Raw genomic sequence first — 18975 nt, forward strand, 5'->3', positions numbered from 1 at the left:
GTCTCCCTAATATGAATCATTGCAATACACCTTGTTTAAAGGCCTACCTTTAATGGCTCCATTGATCTGAATCTGGTTATAGTATGCCAAAGAGCCATGCTAAGGTACTGCAAAGATGAATTGAGATGTTCAAATAATGATAAAATTGTGGTATAAACTAAAAGAAGAAAAGAAATTCCAAAGTAAGGTGCTGATCCTGCAAACACTGACTTATGTGCTTGACTGTAAGCATATAAGTGTTTGCCAAATCAGATCGTAAGGCTCCTTCCCTTGTACTTACCCATTGCAGAATCCATAGTAAAAATATGCACTTTTTGAACGCCAGTGGAATGAGTTGGGGTTGGGACAAGAGCCTTAATTCAGAATTATATACCTTTTATATCACTTAGTCCTTAAATTTTATCTGAAGATTGTTTTCCCAAGTAATATTTCTTTCAAGTACATTTAAAGATAAGTTTTGAAATAATTTCTGGTTTTGTAGGTATACCCCTTCATCCCAACTTCGGAGTCAAGAGGATGCAAAAGAATGGCTACGGTCACATTCGGCAGGAGGCCTTCAGGACACTGCTGTCAATTCTCCATTTTCATCTGGCTCCAGTATAACATCACCCTCTGGAACTAGATTTAATTTCTCCCAGCTTGGTGAGTAATTAAGTGTTATGATAATCAGGGTAACATAATGTGACAGGGTGTACCTGGCCTTTGCAGCTCCCTGCAGGAGGCCCCGCAGTCCTACTTCACCCTGTCTCAGGAAATGAGCAGTGAAGCTGTCTAGAGAAGCCTCACAGAAGCAGCAAGTCAGAGCCCAGCAGACTCGCATAAAAAGAGCTGTGGGGCCTTAGCTGATCAGTTCCTGGCTGGGACCTGGGGGGAGGGATAGCTCAGTGCTGTGGGAGGGATAGCTCAGTGGTTTGAGCATTGGCCTGCTAAACCCAGGGTTGTGAGTTCAATCCATGAGGGGGCCACTTAGGGATCTGGGGCAAAATCAGTACTTGGTCCTGCTAGTGAAGGCAGGGGGCTGGACTCGATGACCTTTCGAGGTCCCTTCCAGTTTTAGGAGATTGGTATATCTCCAATTAAAAAAAAAAAAAAGACCAGAGGGGCATGGAAGGATGCTCCTCTCTGGCCAAAGCAGCTCGAGGGAAACCAGTATGTGGTCCTGGCTACATTTGCTTAAACTGGGAAAGAGAGGACCTGAAAACTTTAACCCAGAGGTATGGGGTGAAGATAAGGAGCTAGGTGTGAAGAAGCCCAGGAAAATAGCACAGCATTGCAGTAACAGGTACGTGGCTGCTGTTTATAGGTTCCTGGGTTGGAACCCAGAATTGTGGGCCAGTCTGGGTTCCCCCAAAGGCCACCACTAAAGTTGCACAAACCCCAGGTAAAAGGCTGAATTTAAAGGGCCCAGAGCTGGTGCTGCCGAGAACCAAAGAGGGCAGCTAGACAGGTTTTGTTGGACTTTTTGCTACCCTGGAAGGGTTTCGTTTTGACTGTGAGCCAGCTGAAGGGCTGAGTCACTGAAGCAGGAGCAGCAGGTGCTTAAGAGCTGAGTGCCCCCAGTTACACGTTATCTATTTTGAAAGTAGTGAATTGAACAATGTACCTTTCTTCTCACAGGTCCAAATGCCCTACCTAGCTCTGGGTACAGCATGCTACCATCTAGCTTCAATTCAGGAGGTATTTATCTTGAAAGTGCTAAGATAGGCCTTTGGGTGCTGACCAGTCAGCACTGTTCTGTGGTGTGATCAAAAGTGGTACATCTGAATTGACCTTATTCAAAATGGTGCTGTGCATATAATCAAATGCCCTACATAAGCTATTCACGGGCCTAAACTACTACTAAATTTGGAAGCACGTAACTTTCCTACATACTTAGATCTACTTCATCTTTAGACTCCAAGCATATTAACAAAACATGATCATCTAAGCATTTGAGTATCTTATCATTGTATATAGACTTTCAGTCAGCTTATAATGAAACTAGACAAAGCTTTATCCATCACAATCACAGACAAGCCACTGGAATTTTAAGTTGGAAAATTTACCATTCCTTCATTTGGTAACTTGGATTAAAATAAACACGTTTTTAAATGGATGAAATGTTAAAGTTGGTTAGAAGAAGCTATAAAATTCCACGAGCTTTAATTAAATGTACTAGCATATGAAACAAAGTAATTTAAAGTTCCCGTAGTCTTGAACTTCTATCCAGTAATAGACTTGCTTTCATCTTAAAAGCAATTGCACAGTAATTCCCTGTTCATTTAGGGCCCAGTTTAGATACATAAATCAGTACTTAGGCACTCAAGTTGGAACAGAGGGGTTTCAAAATATTTTATATAAGAAACAAATATATTATTATTTATAAAATTGTATTCTTTAAAGAGATATATAGAATATATGAGAGTTTTTATCATCAGCCAAGTATCGGTGGGTAGCCATGTTAGTCTGTATCCACAAAAACAATACCCACAAAAGCTTATGCCCAAATAAATCTGTTAGTCTTTAAGGTGCCACCAGACTCCTTATTGTTTTTATCATCAGCGTTGCTCAGTTACTGGTTTTTATAGGCATTGACTGTTGCTTGAACTCTTACCTGACACTATTTAAAACAATTTATTTTTCTGTGTAAGTATCCATTTATTGTGTGAGTTAAGCTTTGTGTGTGCTGTGTGGACAGTTGTCTGTAGAAATCCTGTTACCACAAACACATCTGTCTTCTGCACCGATTTAAAATATTTCTTAGTTACCTTTGCAGTTTATTTTGATGTGAAAAATATAAATCCTACGAGGTGACATATATATACTTAATGTACTCTAAACAAAGGTTGTATCTCAGATCATCCATACTTAAGTTTTTAGTTTTTGTGTTAATTTTTAAAAATCTATATGCTAGAAAGATAAAGCAATAATATGAAAAAAAGTTAAGCCTATGCACGTGAGCTATCTGCATCCTAGTATTTATGGAACAGTTTGTGTACTATGTGATTTGTAGAAACTTGTGTGGTCACTTATTTCCTGTGCAATTTTGAGCTGAAGCAAAAATGTCCTAACAACAATTTGAATGCACTGAAACAAGCAAGCTATAAGCCAGTCCAAAATAGTTTTAGTCAAATCAACATCTAAAATGAAATTCCAGATAAATAGAGAGAGGGAGTAACTTCCTAAAGTGTTAGCAGCAAACAGGCTGCATCAGGAGCATGGAATTATGTTACTAGTCAAGCCAAACCATATGACAGTCTTTGCAGGCTCAGAAAGTAAACATGTTGGGGCTTTTAGCTACTTTAGAATTTACATGAAGATCAATGATCTGACCATATTTCATAAGTAATGCAGCTACCAGAAATGAAGTTCATTAAGATGTTATAAATCATATTTTTCTTAAATAAATCTTCAAGGTTCCAGGAACTGCATTGTGAAAATGAATACACCTAGTTTAGTTCACTAGCCATAAAAGCTGCAAATTATTGTTTTCAAAGCAAGCCCAGTGATGGTTTATGAGATGCTTTTCAGCAATTCAGCCAGCAAAGTGATAGTTAACTTTATCCTCAATAGAAGAGAAAGGTGGTTGATTTGGGTTTTATCCTTTGGGACATTTTGGGCTCAAGAGATGCCCTGCAATGGAAGTAAATTTCCACTGACTTCAGTAGCAAGTACTGGCATGCAGGGTCAAACCCTTTTGGACATAGGTGTAATTATATCTATTTTCAAAGAAAAAAGACCTCTTGTAAGAGAAATAGGAACCATATCTGTGATGGCAAATGAGCCCAAGATACCAAGAGAACATAATACCAGATACGAAATTATGAAATCAGTAGACCAGGAAGAGAGAGGACTCAGCAGTCAAACCTTCAGCTTGACTCCTAACCAACTGTTTCTCAGTCAGAGAAACAAGTGAATAGTAACAAACCTAATGGACCATCAGACTGCTGGGTGGCAAGTTTGGCTGATGTTATCAATTTTCTCTACAAAATGATTGAATAATAATAAAAAAGAGGCATAATTTAGCGCATGCACACACAAAATCCAGAAAAAAGGTGGTCCTGGATGTAGAATTTTCATATTCCAAACCACATTGGTCCTCGTGGGGTATTTGAGGCAGGGGTAATATTGTATAAAACCCTTGATCTATGTGTTCTGTATGCATGTATGTATGTGTATCACTCAGTTGTAACTTACTGAGATCCCTGTCTGGAAAACAACAATTGAGAAGTGCAGTACTATTATGAAACTAAAAGTTCTTTGAATTTGTAGCTACTCTTATATCCATATGAAAATGTCAGTCTTTCTTAGAGCTTTGAAGCAAATACTTCACAAATTATGCTATTTATGCAAAAGATCGGGGTTCTCAAACTTCATTGCACCGCGACCCCCTTCTGAAGACAAAAATTATTTCACGACCCCAGGAGCGGGGACCGAAGCTTGAGGGGCCACCTGAGGCCCACTGTCCCGGGTCAGGGGGCCCAAGCCCCACCGCTTCAGCCCCAAGCAGAGGATGTGAAACCTGAGTCCTGCCACCCAGGGTTGAAGCCCTATGGCTTTGGCATCAACCCTGGGCAGTAGGGTTCAGGCTTCAGCCCTGGGGCCCAGCAAGTCTAAGCCAGCCCTGGAGACCCCATTCAAAGGGGGTCACGACCCACAGTTTGAGAACCACTGCAAAAGATCATTTAAATTAGTTTGGGCTCTTTACTCCAGTTGGAGAGAGAACTATTCCAAATGAGTTTAGAATTAATTAATTCCTGCCTATGAGGTGATATTGACATGACTGAGCTTCCAGTGTAAACATAAAGACTCAAAGACTGTGCCGAAGCTGACCTTTTTATTTTTAACTTAGTTTATACAGCTCTTGTATGAATCCACTGCATTGTAGGAAGGAAATTAAGCCAAGAAGAAATGTAGGCAGAAATTTATATATGATTATAAGGAAACAATCTTTTTTTGGTAGCTGCACAAGAAATAGATATGTGAATTTCCTGTTCTACTATATATTCCTTACTTTTTAGCAAGCCCTACTACTGCGGTCCAGATGAGCTTGTCAAATCCAACCATGCTACGGACGCACAGCCTTTCCAATGCAGATGGTCCTTATGATCCTTACAGTGACACACGCTTCCGGAATAGCTCAATGTCACTAGATGAGAAGAGTAGAACTATGAGCCGCTCTGGGTCGTTCCGTGATGGCTTTGAAGAAGGTAAATCAAGCATGTGAAGGCACTGCTAATGGATTGGAAACCATTTACACTGAAATCAATGGGAAAAGCCCCATTGATTTAAGCAGGAATAGAATCAGGCCCATAATCCTACCAATTGAATGTTAAGTGTCAAGTTATTTTGTTCTACCAGTTTTGAAAATGGAAGAGAAAGGGAATGTAAGGCAGTATCCAAAGTCCATTACCATTAATGGAAAGACTTCCATTGATTTCACTGAGTTTTGGATCAGGCTCATAAAATGCAAGAAGAGAAAGACAAGCAGATAGTAAGGTCTTTGCTGATTTCTGTAGACATGGGTATATTGTCCAGCTTGTGTGTAAGACTGAAATTTAACTAAAGAGATTGGTAGAGGCAAAAGAATAACATATTTTAATAGAATAATTGCAAACAAGATTTTTTTCTTCTGGGTGCATTTTGAGATTCAGCTTAAACAGTTAAATCAAAGGCTAATATGATTTTTTTTCTCCCCTTTCTATAAACCTACCTTTCAGTGTCAACTAGTTAGTATGTTTACTTTATTTCATATTAACATTCAGAACGATGATACAGAAGATTTTATGACAAGTATGCAATAAGTGTCAATTTTTTAGGAATATAAGAAAAAATGTATGCATACAGATTGAACTATGCAAAATATTCTGCCATAACAAGATTAATATTGGACCAAAAGTGGTGGAACTTAATATACAGGTTGGAAGAGAAAAGCTTACTATTAGTATTGCAATTTCTTGAAAGGCAAGCATGTTAATCTTTTAAGAGGTTACAATTAAATTCTAGGCATTCTCTATGGTTAAATTTCATTTTTCAGGATCCATTATGTTGCTACTGTGGGGATATGGTAGCTTGGAGTTTATGTTCACACAGAGGTCCGTTGGTATCAGCCCCCTATCATCCCTGCATCCCCAAAGCCCTTCCCTCTTGAAGAAAACAGCCTCTGAAAACCTTTACAAAATAAATTCTTTCCTGGGCTGGTTGCCCTTTCTGCCTACAGGCTTTGCTGTGGGAGAGTACAACATCACTAGGTCACTGAGATGGCGCACACAATTCCTAATGGTGAAATTCTGGCTCCACTGAAGTCAATGGGAGGTTTTTTTTTTAGTGGGGTCAGGATTTCACTCTTAAGGGTTGATAAAGACTGGTAGGTTGGTAGGTTTTACTTAGGATCAAATTCTACTCTGGATTTATACTGGGGTTACTCCATTGACTTTGGTTCATTATTCCACAGTACAACCATGTAACCAAGTTGAATTTGTTACATGGGGTTCCAAAGGGCTTAACTGAGCTTTCTGTGAGGTCTTTAGTCTGAAGATTGAAATAGAGCCAGTGCACATATGTTCTAAGTCAGCATGTTAAAGTGTGTTATCTCTGTAGGTGCTGAATAACTGCTGCATGTTTGAAATTGAATTCTTTTTTTAGTAGGGCCATCCTGGGGTCAAATTCTCTCCTCAGATACAGGTGATAATCTCCCACTGGCTTCAAGTCACTCAGTCTGAAGGCCTAATGGATTGAATGTTGTTGTTTTTATATGAAAAATGATTTGAGTTATAGGAGCCAAATTATTTTTTCCTGTGTGAAGGCATTTTATATAACACTTGCCCTTGTAGCAATTTCAAACTTACATCTTGATACTTCTGCAAAGATTTCTTACAATAAAAAGTTTATGATGGATGATGCAATTTTGTTTACATTCTTATGAAAATTTGCTCTCAGTAGATGTAAAATCTGCAGTGAATGCTCTGTATATGATTCCACTATGTGCTTACTATATTGCAAACAGATATGCAATTTGTTTATTTTATCTTTCCTTTAGTGCATGGATCCTCTCTCTCTTTGGTGTCCAGTACATCATCTATTTATTCAACGGTGAGTGTCATGAAATGTAAACCTTCAGTAGGAGCCTGCTGAGAAACGTAATATTAAATACTATTTTGCAGTTGTACAACTTTTTTAGTAAAACACATTAATTGATTGGACCAAGTGTGCTAATTGCTTTTGCCATGTAAAGAGGATAGCTCTTTGCATGTAAACATAAATAATGTATGCTGCCTATGTAAGGTTTTTTTTATGTTCCCACAAATATTTTGATGGATATTTATCACAATACTCATATTAGACCCTAATGACCCAGAAGAAAGAGTTAATCTCTTGAATCAGCGATCCACAACCGTTCTAAGGAGGTCTTGATACAAAGGACCATAATGGATAGTCCTGGTCTTTTGTGCCAACACCACCCACATTGATTCAATAGATAAAGCCATTTCAGTCTGATAGTTTAGTGATCTGCTAATTAAGAATTATCCAAGTAGGTCTTAATGCAATGGATTTAATGATTGCAAAGGAGCCATTACTTCTCACTTTGGCAAGAATTTTTGTATTAAAAGTCTTGATTGCATAGTGTCTTAATAATCTGACATTGAAAGAAGATCTAGTGGTATTTTGGGACAAATAATATAATTATAGTGTTTTTTTTAGAAGTGTATTATATTTTCTTCTAATACTTTAACAAAAGCATCTTACTTCAGAAAATGTAACATTAAAGGTTACTAAAGGAAAATATATCCGAAAATCTGAACTGACACTCTGGTCTTTTAAAAACAATGAACAACAATGGAATCTGGGCATTGTGTTAATAGAGGATGACCGTACAAATTGGTATGAAAGTATGATACAACCACACAACTACCATGCATCCATATTTGAAACAAACCTATTCTTAATAGCATTATCTTTAAGGGCCTGGTCCTGCAATTTTTAGTCAGGCAAGTAGTTCTTTTCAAGTCAGCGATACTAGGTGCATGAAAGAGTTGGAGCATCAGGCCCTAAAACAGAAAACCTGTTACCTTTGATTTAAAAAAATCACCTTAGACTGTAATCCAATTACATGAAATTAAAATTCACAAATGACTAGATTGTAGAGCCCCTACTCAAATTGGTGAACGTTTATTCATATAATGAATCCCATTGAAAGCAAGAACACTACAAAAGTAAGTGCTCACTATGTGAATAAGCCCTCCACCTTTTCTTCCAAAAGTAATTATGGTCACAATGAATGGTGCATGTAAATGTAAGATGTACTTAAAGTATATTATTCTAAACACTGAATGTAATAGGCTTTGGGGGGAATTAGGATATTAAAAGTTTTAGAGTATCAGGATTACTGCTAGTACATTTAATTTCAAACTAAACAGAGCCAAACATGTTCAGAAATACAGAACTAAGATTATTGATTTAGATTGATAGAATGTCAAAGTTTTTAATGGTGAACATGGCGGTACTCAGTGGAATTACTCCAGTGAATAAAGTTACCTGCAAACACCTATGTATGCTGAATCAATAAGTAATAAATAAGGACTCCTGTTTTGAGTTTTACTTGTAAAAAAATTTGACCTATGCTAGTAATGAACTATTGTAAGTTCCTCATACGTTTTTTCCTGATTTTTTTGGTTGCAGCCTGAAGAAAAATGCCAGTCAGAGGTAAGGAGCAATATTGGTTTTGTAAACATAAACTTTCAATCTAGACGCTTTGCATGAGTGTCTTATGCCTCTAATTCTGTAGATTACAGTACAATAAACTAATCTTTTAAATACAATATTTAGATTCGCAAGCTACGAAGGGAGTTGGATGCATCCCAGGAGAAGGTGTCAGCTCTAACAACTCAGTTGACTGCCAATGTGAGTACAATTCAGAAAAATGGAGGCTGATAGATAAATTATGAAGTGCACAAATCACCACCCCAGTTTTCCTAATTAGCAAAAAGATCACTAGTCTATAATAATCAATTCAGGTCACATATTTGTGTTAAAAATAAATACAGTAACTCCTCACTTTAAGTCGCCCCAGTAAATGTTGTTTCATTGCTGATCAATTAGGGAACATGCTCACTTAAAGTTCTGCAATGCTTCACTCTTACGTTTTGTCTGCCTGCTTTCTCCACAGCTGTCAGCCTCCCTACGCCCCCCATGCCCCGCACCTCCTGCCCGCCAGCAGACCCTGCGGATCAGCACCTTCCCTCTCTCTTCTCCCCCCCCCCCCCGTGGCAATCAGCTGGCTTGTAGCGTTTCGGGGGCAGGAGGGCAGGGGGAGGAGCAAGGACTCTTGTGTGCAGGCTCCCCCTCCCTCCCCTGCCTCATCAACGCCGCAAGCCAGCTGATTGCCCTGGGCAGGAGGCGGGGGGGGAGGGAAGGGGAGCCTGCGCACCGGGTCTTTGCTCCTCCTTCCTGCCCCCTAAACACTGCAAGCCAGCTGATCGCCCCAGACAGGAGGGAGCAGGAGGAACGAGGACTCGGCGTGAAGGCTCCCCCTCCCTCCCCTGCCTCCTGCCCGCGGCAATCAGCTGGCTTGCCACATTTAGAAGGAAGGAGAGGGAGGGGGGAGGAGCGAGGATGCAGCGTGGGAAGTAAAGGGGAGGAGATGGGGGGGAGAAGAGGCAGGTCAAGGATGGGGACTTGGGGGAAAAGGGGGGAGTGGGCAGGTTGAGGCCCTCCTCCCCCTGGCCCCTGGTGCTTGCAGAGTAGGGGAAGCTGCCGCTGCTGCGCAATGTGCTTCTCCTACCCTACAGCACCTTCAGCTTCCCTGCCTGCCTCATCTCCAGTGCCAGTGGGCTGTGCCTGTGTAGGGTAAGGCAGGGGCACCTCCCAACTATAGTACTGTACTGTATGTAGAGTATGTTTGTAAACACACAGCACGTGCACACTACTGCCCCCCCAGCGTAGTATTAAATTGCTTGTTTAAAATGTATATAATGCCTTTTGTCTGGCAAAAAAAAAATTTCCCGGGAACCTAACCCCCCCGCATTTGCATTAATTCTTATGGGGAAAATGGATTCGCTTAACATCGTTTCTCTTAAAGTCGCATTTTTCAGGAACGTAACTACAATGTTAAGTGAGGAGTTACCATATATGCATTTTGGGTCATTCTGAAAACAAAAACCCATCTATCCTAGTGTTCAAGTGATTATTTAAAAAAACCCATTAAATACAGTTATACTGATTTGGCTGTTCCTTTTGTATATGTACAGCATGCAAGTACATACGTTTGGTTAATGCTGAAAGAGATTCTTTGAAGACTCAGTTCTCTTCATAAAAGTGGGTCTTACATTCACATATAGGTGTCAAAGGGGTCATAAGAGACAGATGAGAATTACCGCGGATGCCCATGAGAAATGAGAAACCTGATTTAAATGCATTATGTTTTCCCATAGCATACAAACCATTCAACACTGTGGGTTGATGGCAAGGGTAGGCAAAACTGACACACAAAAAGGGCCCTGAGAACCAGTTTATGGTAGGGTCTAAGAAGCATAATGCATCTGATTCAAATCAGTGTGTGCTGTGTTTTCACTTGTTTGCGTTGAGGAATATTCCCTACCATGAAATAACTACCTTTGCGTGCTGTTTGGAACAAAGGATTGAAAACCAAGGATACATTGGGGTTTTAATCCCCATGGAGTCAACACTGTGTAATCACAGGTGGCTGAAATCCTGGTTAAAAAAACCCAGAAGCTCACTGGAGAAATAAGTGATTCCAATGTAAATAAGACAAAAATGAATAGTGACCATTTTAAAACCATTTCATATTTGTATTCTAGGATTATGGGACTGGGTAGATGTGAAACTCACAGTTACCAAAGAGGAAATCATGGCCATTAGCTCTTGAATGAGTGGTAATAGCAAATACACCAACATGAAGAATGAGTTTGACCTAAGTGATACTATCCTTCACAAAGTGGAAATCAGAACTAGAGCTAATGTATATCAGTGTGTTGGCCATGCATACTTGAAAACATAGAAAAGGGAAGCCAACTGAATCGTTAACATATAGAATCATAGAATCTCAGGGTTGGAAGGGACCTCAGGAGGTCATCTAGTCCAACCCCCTGCTCAAAGCAGGACCAATCCCCAACTAAATCATCCCAGCCAGGGCTTTGTCAAGCCTGACCTTAAAAACCTCTAAGGAAGGAGATTCCACCACCTCCCTAGGTAACCCATTCCAGTTCTTCACCACCCTACTAGTGAAAAAGTTTTTCCTAATGTCCAACCTAAACCTCCCCCTCTGCAACTTGAGACCATATAGGTTAAGGAAAGAAAATTAAGGCTACATTTAGTACTTTGCCACGTTCCAGGAGCAAAAAGCAAAACAACCCCCAAAATGAAAGTTGTTAACTTTGCCCTGCAGATGAAAATACCTGACTACATCAAATGATTTCATTCAAACCACCTCATTTGTATCTAATATCTTTTAAAACTCATCTTAATGTGCAATGTCTTCAGAAAAGTGGGCTTTGCTTTCTTAAATGTAGGCCAAGTCTTTTACAGAGTTTTCTTAAGTTTGTTTTTTTTGCTGACAGTAATTATTCTTGAATTACTCCAGCTTCTGCTCCTTACAACAAATTACGCAACTGTTCATGTAAGTTAGGCTCCATTTTGCACTCAAGGGGCTGCTCTGCCTACTGATTTGGAAGAGTAACCACTTCAGACTGTAGAGAAGAAATGTTCTCTCTAGGGCAGCAATTACTTCCCTTCTTTGTCTATACTAAGAAGCCATTCAGCATCCCTGCCGTTCCTCCTCCTTCAAGGAGGAGGAACTGTTCTTTCCAAAAACTTCTAGTCTCAAAATATTTCTGCCTGGTACTTATAGTGCCATTGTCTGAACAGATTGTCCTCCATGTTGATACTCCATTTGCTTTTTGTAAAATTAGCCACATTTACTACTTTCTTTTTTCCATTTCACTTTCTCCAGAGTGAATTTAGCATGCTGTAATGTGCTAAGGCCTTGACAGCCCTGAGTACTGAAGTCCCTTATTTATCCACAAAACAGGTGGAGCTGAGTCACTGGCAGTACAGCCTTCCCCAGACTGTCCTGCCAGTGTGCCCCAGCCTGAACCTGGGTGGACCACCTTTCTGCAAAAGGTTACTCTATTTCCTGTGGCCACTTTGCTGAGGCTACCATCATGGACTGTGGTGATAATTTTGTGGAAAGGGCTTGTTTTCACTAAAAAGTGAACCAAGGCCCACCAACCTCTTTCCTATAGCCCACTGATAGGGTTGCCAGTTTTGGTTGGACATATTCCTGGCGGTTTAATCACATGACATAATCTTTAATTAAAGATTAACATTTAATTCCTGGAGACTCCCAGACAATCCTGGAGGGTTGGCAACCCTACTCACTGAACAATTACAAGATAGTAACAACTTGTGGTCACTTTAAATGGCTTCAAAAGGGCAACTGAAAATTGAAAGGCTCTGTATCCGTTTACGTATCCCTTGATCCATGCAGTCCCATTCACCACTTTCTCAAAGATTGTAAACGATATTCCTCATTGTTACTGAACATAGCATCCCCCCTACCCCCCAAAAGAAATTATTCAATCCAGTGTTTTTAAAATAAACATTTTGGTTTTCCAACACATGTAGTGGGTATTCAACTTGTTTTATTTTCAGCCATTTTTCTCACAGTCTCAGCCCTGTTTATTTTCATAGGGTGTGAGGGGCATGACAGCCACATATATCCTCACGTTATTGTACTAGGCATGTTTGTTTTCATTGTGAGTGTGAGAACAGTTATTTGGGATAAGTCAGCTATGTGCTGATGAAGTACAAGTCTGGAATGGCTACGTGAAAGGTTTTACCATTCTGTATATACCATTCTGTAGATGAGAGAGTGACCTTTTCTCTAGTGGACAGATTTAAAATACATATATACAATTTGTACTTGCTCAGTGTATGTAATTATTTTTGATCTGAGAATAAAATATCATTAGTTTATTTTGATTATCATCAATTTTTGTGGCAAAGGGTAGGCAAGTATGTATTCAATATTAAGTATATTAAGGGTTTGTTTACACAGGAATATATTCAGGATTAACTTTTTGTGCCTTATTCCAAATTAGCTTAATCTAAGTAAATTAAGATAATTTGGAATAAAACACTCTTATTCAAGAGTAACAACATCCACAGATGGAATATATTGGGAATTGTTAATCCACTTTAAATTCACATCTTATTCTGGCATGGCACTGGGAAAATGAGTCTTCTGTCGCATCAAGTTAATTCTTACTATTCCAATCTCTCTCTTCTGGTCGGAGACTGTGTATTAAATGTGATTATTTTTTCTTTGCAGATTGTGAGAATATTTAGTGTCTTATAGATCGTGTATTCTGTTGCTAATGCTCACTGGTGTTTTGTTTTTTAAAGAAAAGGATCAGAGGAAGGCTCAACTCAGAATTTTGGGGCCATTCAGATACAGGTCTAAAATTCCAAACTTCATTACTGTGGCCCCTGTCATTATAATGACCTGAATAAAAAAATTAGATCTGACCACCACCAAAGTTCAGGAAAGTTTGAATCAGAAACTCAGAAAATAACATGTAGTATAGAAGTAGGGTAGGGTAGGGTATGGCAAGAAAGGAGAGATTTTAAAAACAAAATGTCAGGTTATTAAGGAAAGTGGGTCCTGAAAAATGGACAATGAGCAAAGTGTTAAGATTTTGAGGATTTTGCTTTTCATGGGCTAAACAGTGCAATTTATTTAAAAAAAAAAAAGCCTCCCACACAGTTCAAAGTTAGAATTAAAACTGATTTAAGATGGAAACTCCATCCTGTGAGACCTAACTCCTGCAATTTATAACGAGGTAGATTATGTACCATTGTGAAGACTCCTGGGTAGAAGCGTATAACAGAAATATTTCTCTTCATTTAGCTTCAAGCAATGAGACTGGACAAGTACCTCTCAGATAATAGGTCTTCAGTGGTTACAGCTGCCAATTCCAGACATCATCTGGACAAAGAGATGAAAACTCTCCTTTCATAATAAACTGGGGTAGATAGGAAGTGAATGTTGAATTTACAAGTTGCAGATATATGGCTGATAACCTTCATGCCTTCCCTCATTTAAAGCAGCTGTAGACTTACTGTTAGCACTTTTCTCCTCCCCACCGCTGCAGCCCCTATAGTTTAGACTTGTACAACTTCAGAAAATACGTGTTCTTCTCAATACAGCATATAGTATTGTATTATAATACGTTGCAGTCAACATTATAATATGTTGCAGAGTACTAACGACAAATATTATTATGTATGACGCTAGAGCAGCAGGATTTCCTTTGCTGTTAGAGGCAGTTGGTTATCACACTGATCACCAGTCATTTAAAATATCCTAGATAATTATTTCCTGTGTTGATAGTGCACTGAGTATTCTGTCTATATACATTGTAACAGCACTTGCATTTATGAGTCTATAAAAGTGTCATCTAGACAACTGCAGAAACTCTACTGAAATACAGAACTTCTAATTGCCCACATGTTGGTATCTGTTCAATCCTCTTCATACTGGCTTATCTCTACCCTCAAGCCCTATATTCTCAGTACAAAACCTTGGGGAGATACACATATTTGCATTGCAGCCATTTAAGTTCAGGGACCACAGCACTTCTCTTATCTCAAGGCAAACTGAGCTCCAATATTTTTGTTTTGTGGATGTGCAAGAAAGTGAGAATATTACAGAATTATTATTTAATTGAAGAGCAACCATTTCCAAGTCAATTTGGCAAATTTACAGCAACTTTAAACATTAGTGGTAAAATGATTTTAGCTACATGAATACCTCTAACAGAAAGTTGAGGAAAACAGTTCAAAGTTCATTCCTTATTTGTACAGTGGAGGATTTTGCATTTCTACTTGCTTGCTTTTCGAAGCTGAAAATACGCATTTCGAAGTGATAGTTGATGTCAGTAGTAATGAAGGGGAAAAACAGTTGAACTTCATATGGACCCATGTGTGAAGACCTGAAAGCGAGGAAATTTGATGGATGTTGCATCATTTTCTATTAGCATCAATTATTTTATTTTCAAGCCTGAACTATATTTTTAATATAATGTTGCATTCCATGGAAATAGGAAAACATGAAGAAAAACTGGTCTGAACATCTGGAATTCCTGGAATGATATTTAATCAGTGGCTCTCCTGGTCCTCCTTTTGATGGCATCTCCATCAACCTTAAACTTTTCTGAAGAACTCTAGCTGAATGCAAAATGTGAGCTCTGAAATTCTCTAGTAAATTGGCAACTCCTTCACACTGGCCCGGCCTCAGCCATTATCCTTCTATGCAAAAAAGACATGTTGGACCTAAACTGACTTGTAATATTTTCCCTATTCAGCAGTCGGAAAAGATTCTCAGCCTCTGTTACCAAAATCAAGCTGCAGGCTAGTGAGGTTCAGTCTTGTTTTCTTAAGACACTTATATTATGAATACTGCAGATGAATTATTGACTATCCTATCTAAGGAAAGGATAATTATCAAACTCAAGTTTAATATTTGTTACTAAGCATTTCTGTGAGTTGGTTAATTAGTTACTTAGCAGTCTATTGTTTTTTATTTAACTTTGTAGATTTTTTAGTAAAATTTTAATAGAGATCTAAAATATTAAGCTCTGTACAGCTCTGATTTTAATATTCTACATAGCTAGAATGAAGGCTTGGTAAGAAATAGAAAAATCCTGGTAATGGACTTTTGCTTTAGACTATTTGCTTGTAAAATTCCACAGTGTCCTGTTATTTTGCTGAGAGTCTACAAGCCTAACTGGGATAAGAGTTTTTTTAAACCCCTACACTGTTAGTTTATAAATAGATTAATAAATAATTCATTTGACAAAAGCTCTCTCTCGCTCTCTCTCTGGTGAGTATTTCTTTTAAGGTGAGATTAGCACATCAATGTGTGATAGCGCTTTTGTAGCTTGACTTAAAAGCAGCTGTGAGAAATGCATTTGGAATTTAGTTTTGTCCTAGAAATTGAAACTCTAACTACATTTTAACAATTTTTGAAGATAACGGCTGGTCAAGCAGAAGCCAGCAGCAGCTATATGTGCAGTCACTAGCTTTTGCCAGCAAACTCAGTCATTGCCTTCCCCCTTCAAAAGCATATAATTGTCACAATTGTATCTATGCACTTAATATTTATGAGAAACATGGTATAGAATCATAGAAATGTAGGCCTGCAAGGGACCTTGTCAGGTCATCTACCCTGTGCTGAGGCAGGATCATGTATACCTAACGCATCAATGACAGGTCTTTGTCTAACCTGTTTTTAAAATCCTCCATTGACGAGGATTCCACTACCTTCCTTGGAAGCCTATTCTAGTATTTAACTAGTTTTAGAGTTAGAAAGTTTTTTCTAATACCTAATGTAAATCTCTCTTGCTGCAGTTTAAGCTCATTATTTTTTGTCCTACCTTCACCATTGCTCTTAATAACAGCATTTAACATATTTGAAGATTATGAGGTTCCCCCTCAGCCTTCTTCTCTCAGGTCTAAAAATATCCGATTTTTTTAACCCTTCCCCCATGTCATGTTTTCTCAATCTTATTTTTGTTGCCCTCCTTTGGACACATGCCAGTTTGTCAACATCTTTCTTAAAGTGTAGGGCCCAAAACTGGAAACGTACTCTAGCTGAGGTCTCACCAGAGCTGAGTAGCGTGGAACAATTACCTCCCAATGTGACGTTCCCAGGTATAATTTGGATTAATGGACAGCTGTGTCCCCCTAATTCTCCAACCTGGGGTGCCTTTTACACTGCTTTGCTGAGAGAGCAACCACTCCTGGCCTTCTCTCTCTCTCACTCTCTCTCACAACCTCTGACACATACACACACACACACCCTCCAGCATGTAAATGACTCCTAGCTGAGTTATATGAGTGCTCTTAGCTAACCACTCTTGAATAATATTGCAGTGTGACACCAGCAAATTCTGAGTCCCAGACTTTTCCCTAGAAACGTGTTTCTTGTACTGCCCAGTACCTTCCTGGACAATACGAGCTTATATAATTAATATATATAATTATATATTAATAGAAAATGATATACACAAACCTTATTATCTCAAATGAAGCTTCCTAAACACATCAATCCCAACACACTGGCATAGATAAAACAATAAAACAAGTTTAACTACTACAGAAAGATAGATTTTAAGTGATTACAAGCAATGAGGCATAAAAGTCAGAATTGGTTACAAAGAAATAACTAATATCTAACTTATCAAGCTAAGTAAATTCAAAGCAAAAAGGTTTCTCTCACCATATGTTTATAGCAGTTTGGCTGGATTCTTCTTCTGTCAAGATTCCTCCTCCAGTCCAATCATGCTTTCATTCCCTTTCAGATGTTGTTGATGATGTGAGTAGAGATAAGGGGAGAGAGGTGTTTGCTCATATTTATATCTTTCTCCTCCACTTTGAGAATCATCTCCAGCTGAGGTTCAGGCAACAGCCAGTCTGTTTACAAGGGAACCCCCAGCTGTTCCATTGCCAAAATGTAAATTTCTTGCTCACACCTTTCTTCCTACCAGAGAATGATCGCTTAATCAGGTGATAGTCCATAGGATTGTGTTGAGACCTGGCTGAGACATCAGTTTGTCTTTTGTCTCTGGGGAACTGGTTTGAAGTTGTTTCCCCAGACTTGGAACATGTCTTATACAGTAGAATTTTATAACTCTACATACAATGTTGCCACACACATTTGACCAGGGCAATAATGTTCAGCAGATTTGAGTTTTCAAATGATACCTCGCAATGCATACTTCGTACAAAATCTATTATAGTTTTGTAAAAAGGATGAATAAAAGGGTAGACTGTCACACCCGTGTATTGCATATGACCCTCCTGTTAATATACCTCAGAGTGGTATTAGTCCTGTTTGCAACTGCATCACATTCCACTGTAACCCTCAGATCCTTTTCTGCAGCACTCCGCTTAGCCAGTTATTCCCCATTTTGTAGTTGTGCATTTGATTTTTCCTTCCTAAGTGTGATCCTTTGAACTTGTCTTTATTGAATTTCATCTAATTTATTTCAGACCAATTCTCCAATTTTTCACGGTCATTTTGAATTCTAATCCTGTGCTCCAAACCCCTCCCATCTTGCTGTCATCTTCACATTTTATATGCAGACTCTCCACTGCATTATCCAAGTCACTAATGAAAATATTGAGTTGTACCAGACCCAGGACAGATACCTGCAGGACCCTACTAGATATATCCTCCCAATTTGATAGTAAACCATTGATAACCACTCTTTGAATATGGTTTGTCAACCAGTTCTGCACTTACTTTATAGTAATTTAATCTAAAGCACCTTTCCCTAGTTTGCTTACGAGAATATCATGTGTCAAAAGCCATGCTAAAATCAGATTATATCATGTTTGCAAACTGTTGCTATATGTGAAACCTGCACATTTTGGTCATATTTTAAAATCCTGAAACTGAAGTATTTAAAATGTTTTGTGGAGTATTTTTGAATCATTCTACTGGCTGATTTCCCAGTTGATTTTTAATGGCAATTCAGTAAAGGGAAGATACTACTGTTTCTGATTTTACCTGACACAGAATTAATACATATAGTTTGGGATATTTCATAGAGACAACATTGGTGTGTACACCTTCAGAGAATCATCATATGCCCTTTAGAGTTCCATCACTGCAGTTATGTACAGTTTTTATATAGCCACTTCTTTATTATTTAATTCTACTATTTAAATAATAGGGGGGACCTCCATGTCATTGACAGAGTCCTGGAGAGTCTTTCCCCCTGCACATGTATTCACACCCCTCCTATGCCTCCTATTTTAATCTTTCACTCTCCCTTTTCCATCCGTAAACAAAAATAATTCATCATATCATGGCCACCATGGAGCCTTTATGTCTCTTTGTAAAAGAATTCATGAATAAAGCAAGATGTTGTCATCTAATGGGATAGTGGGGGTCAAGGTTTCTGGGTTCTC

At 38.7% G+C, this 18975-nt stretch overlaps 1 protein-coding gene across 9 annotated transcripts in view; it reads left to right on the top strand.

Moving 5' to 3' along the window:
• NAV2 (neuron navigator 2) overlaps positions 1–18975 on the top strand; it is a 333951-nt gene that overhangs the window by 283096 nt on the left and 31880 nt on the right. For 5 of the 9 annotated variants that reach the window (XM_039534978.1, XM_039534979.1, XM_039534980.1 and 2 more), the window contains 5 exons: positions 482–642; positions 5001–5189; positions 7019–7071; positions 8659–8682; positions 8806–8880. In XM_039534978.1, coding sequence (XP_039390912.1) covers positions 482–642; positions 5001–5189; positions 7019–7071; positions 8659–8682; positions 8806–8880 — 502 coding nt within the window. Of the gene's footprint in view, positions 1–481; positions 643–1617; positions 1678–5000; positions 5190–7018; positions 7072–8658; positions 8683–8805; positions 8881–18975 lie in introns of all 9 variants that reach the window. The other 4 variants (XM_039534971.1, XM_039534972.1, XM_039534976.1 and 1 more) reach the window with 1 other exon arrangement.

Source organism: Mauremys reevesii, linkage group 4 (genome assembly GCF_016161935.1).
Source record: "Mauremys reevesii isolate NIE-2019 linkage group 4, ASM1616193v1, whole genome shotgun sequence".
Taxonomy (NCBI): Eukaryota; Metazoa; Chordata; order Testudines; family Geoemydidae; genus Mauremys; species Mauremys reevesii.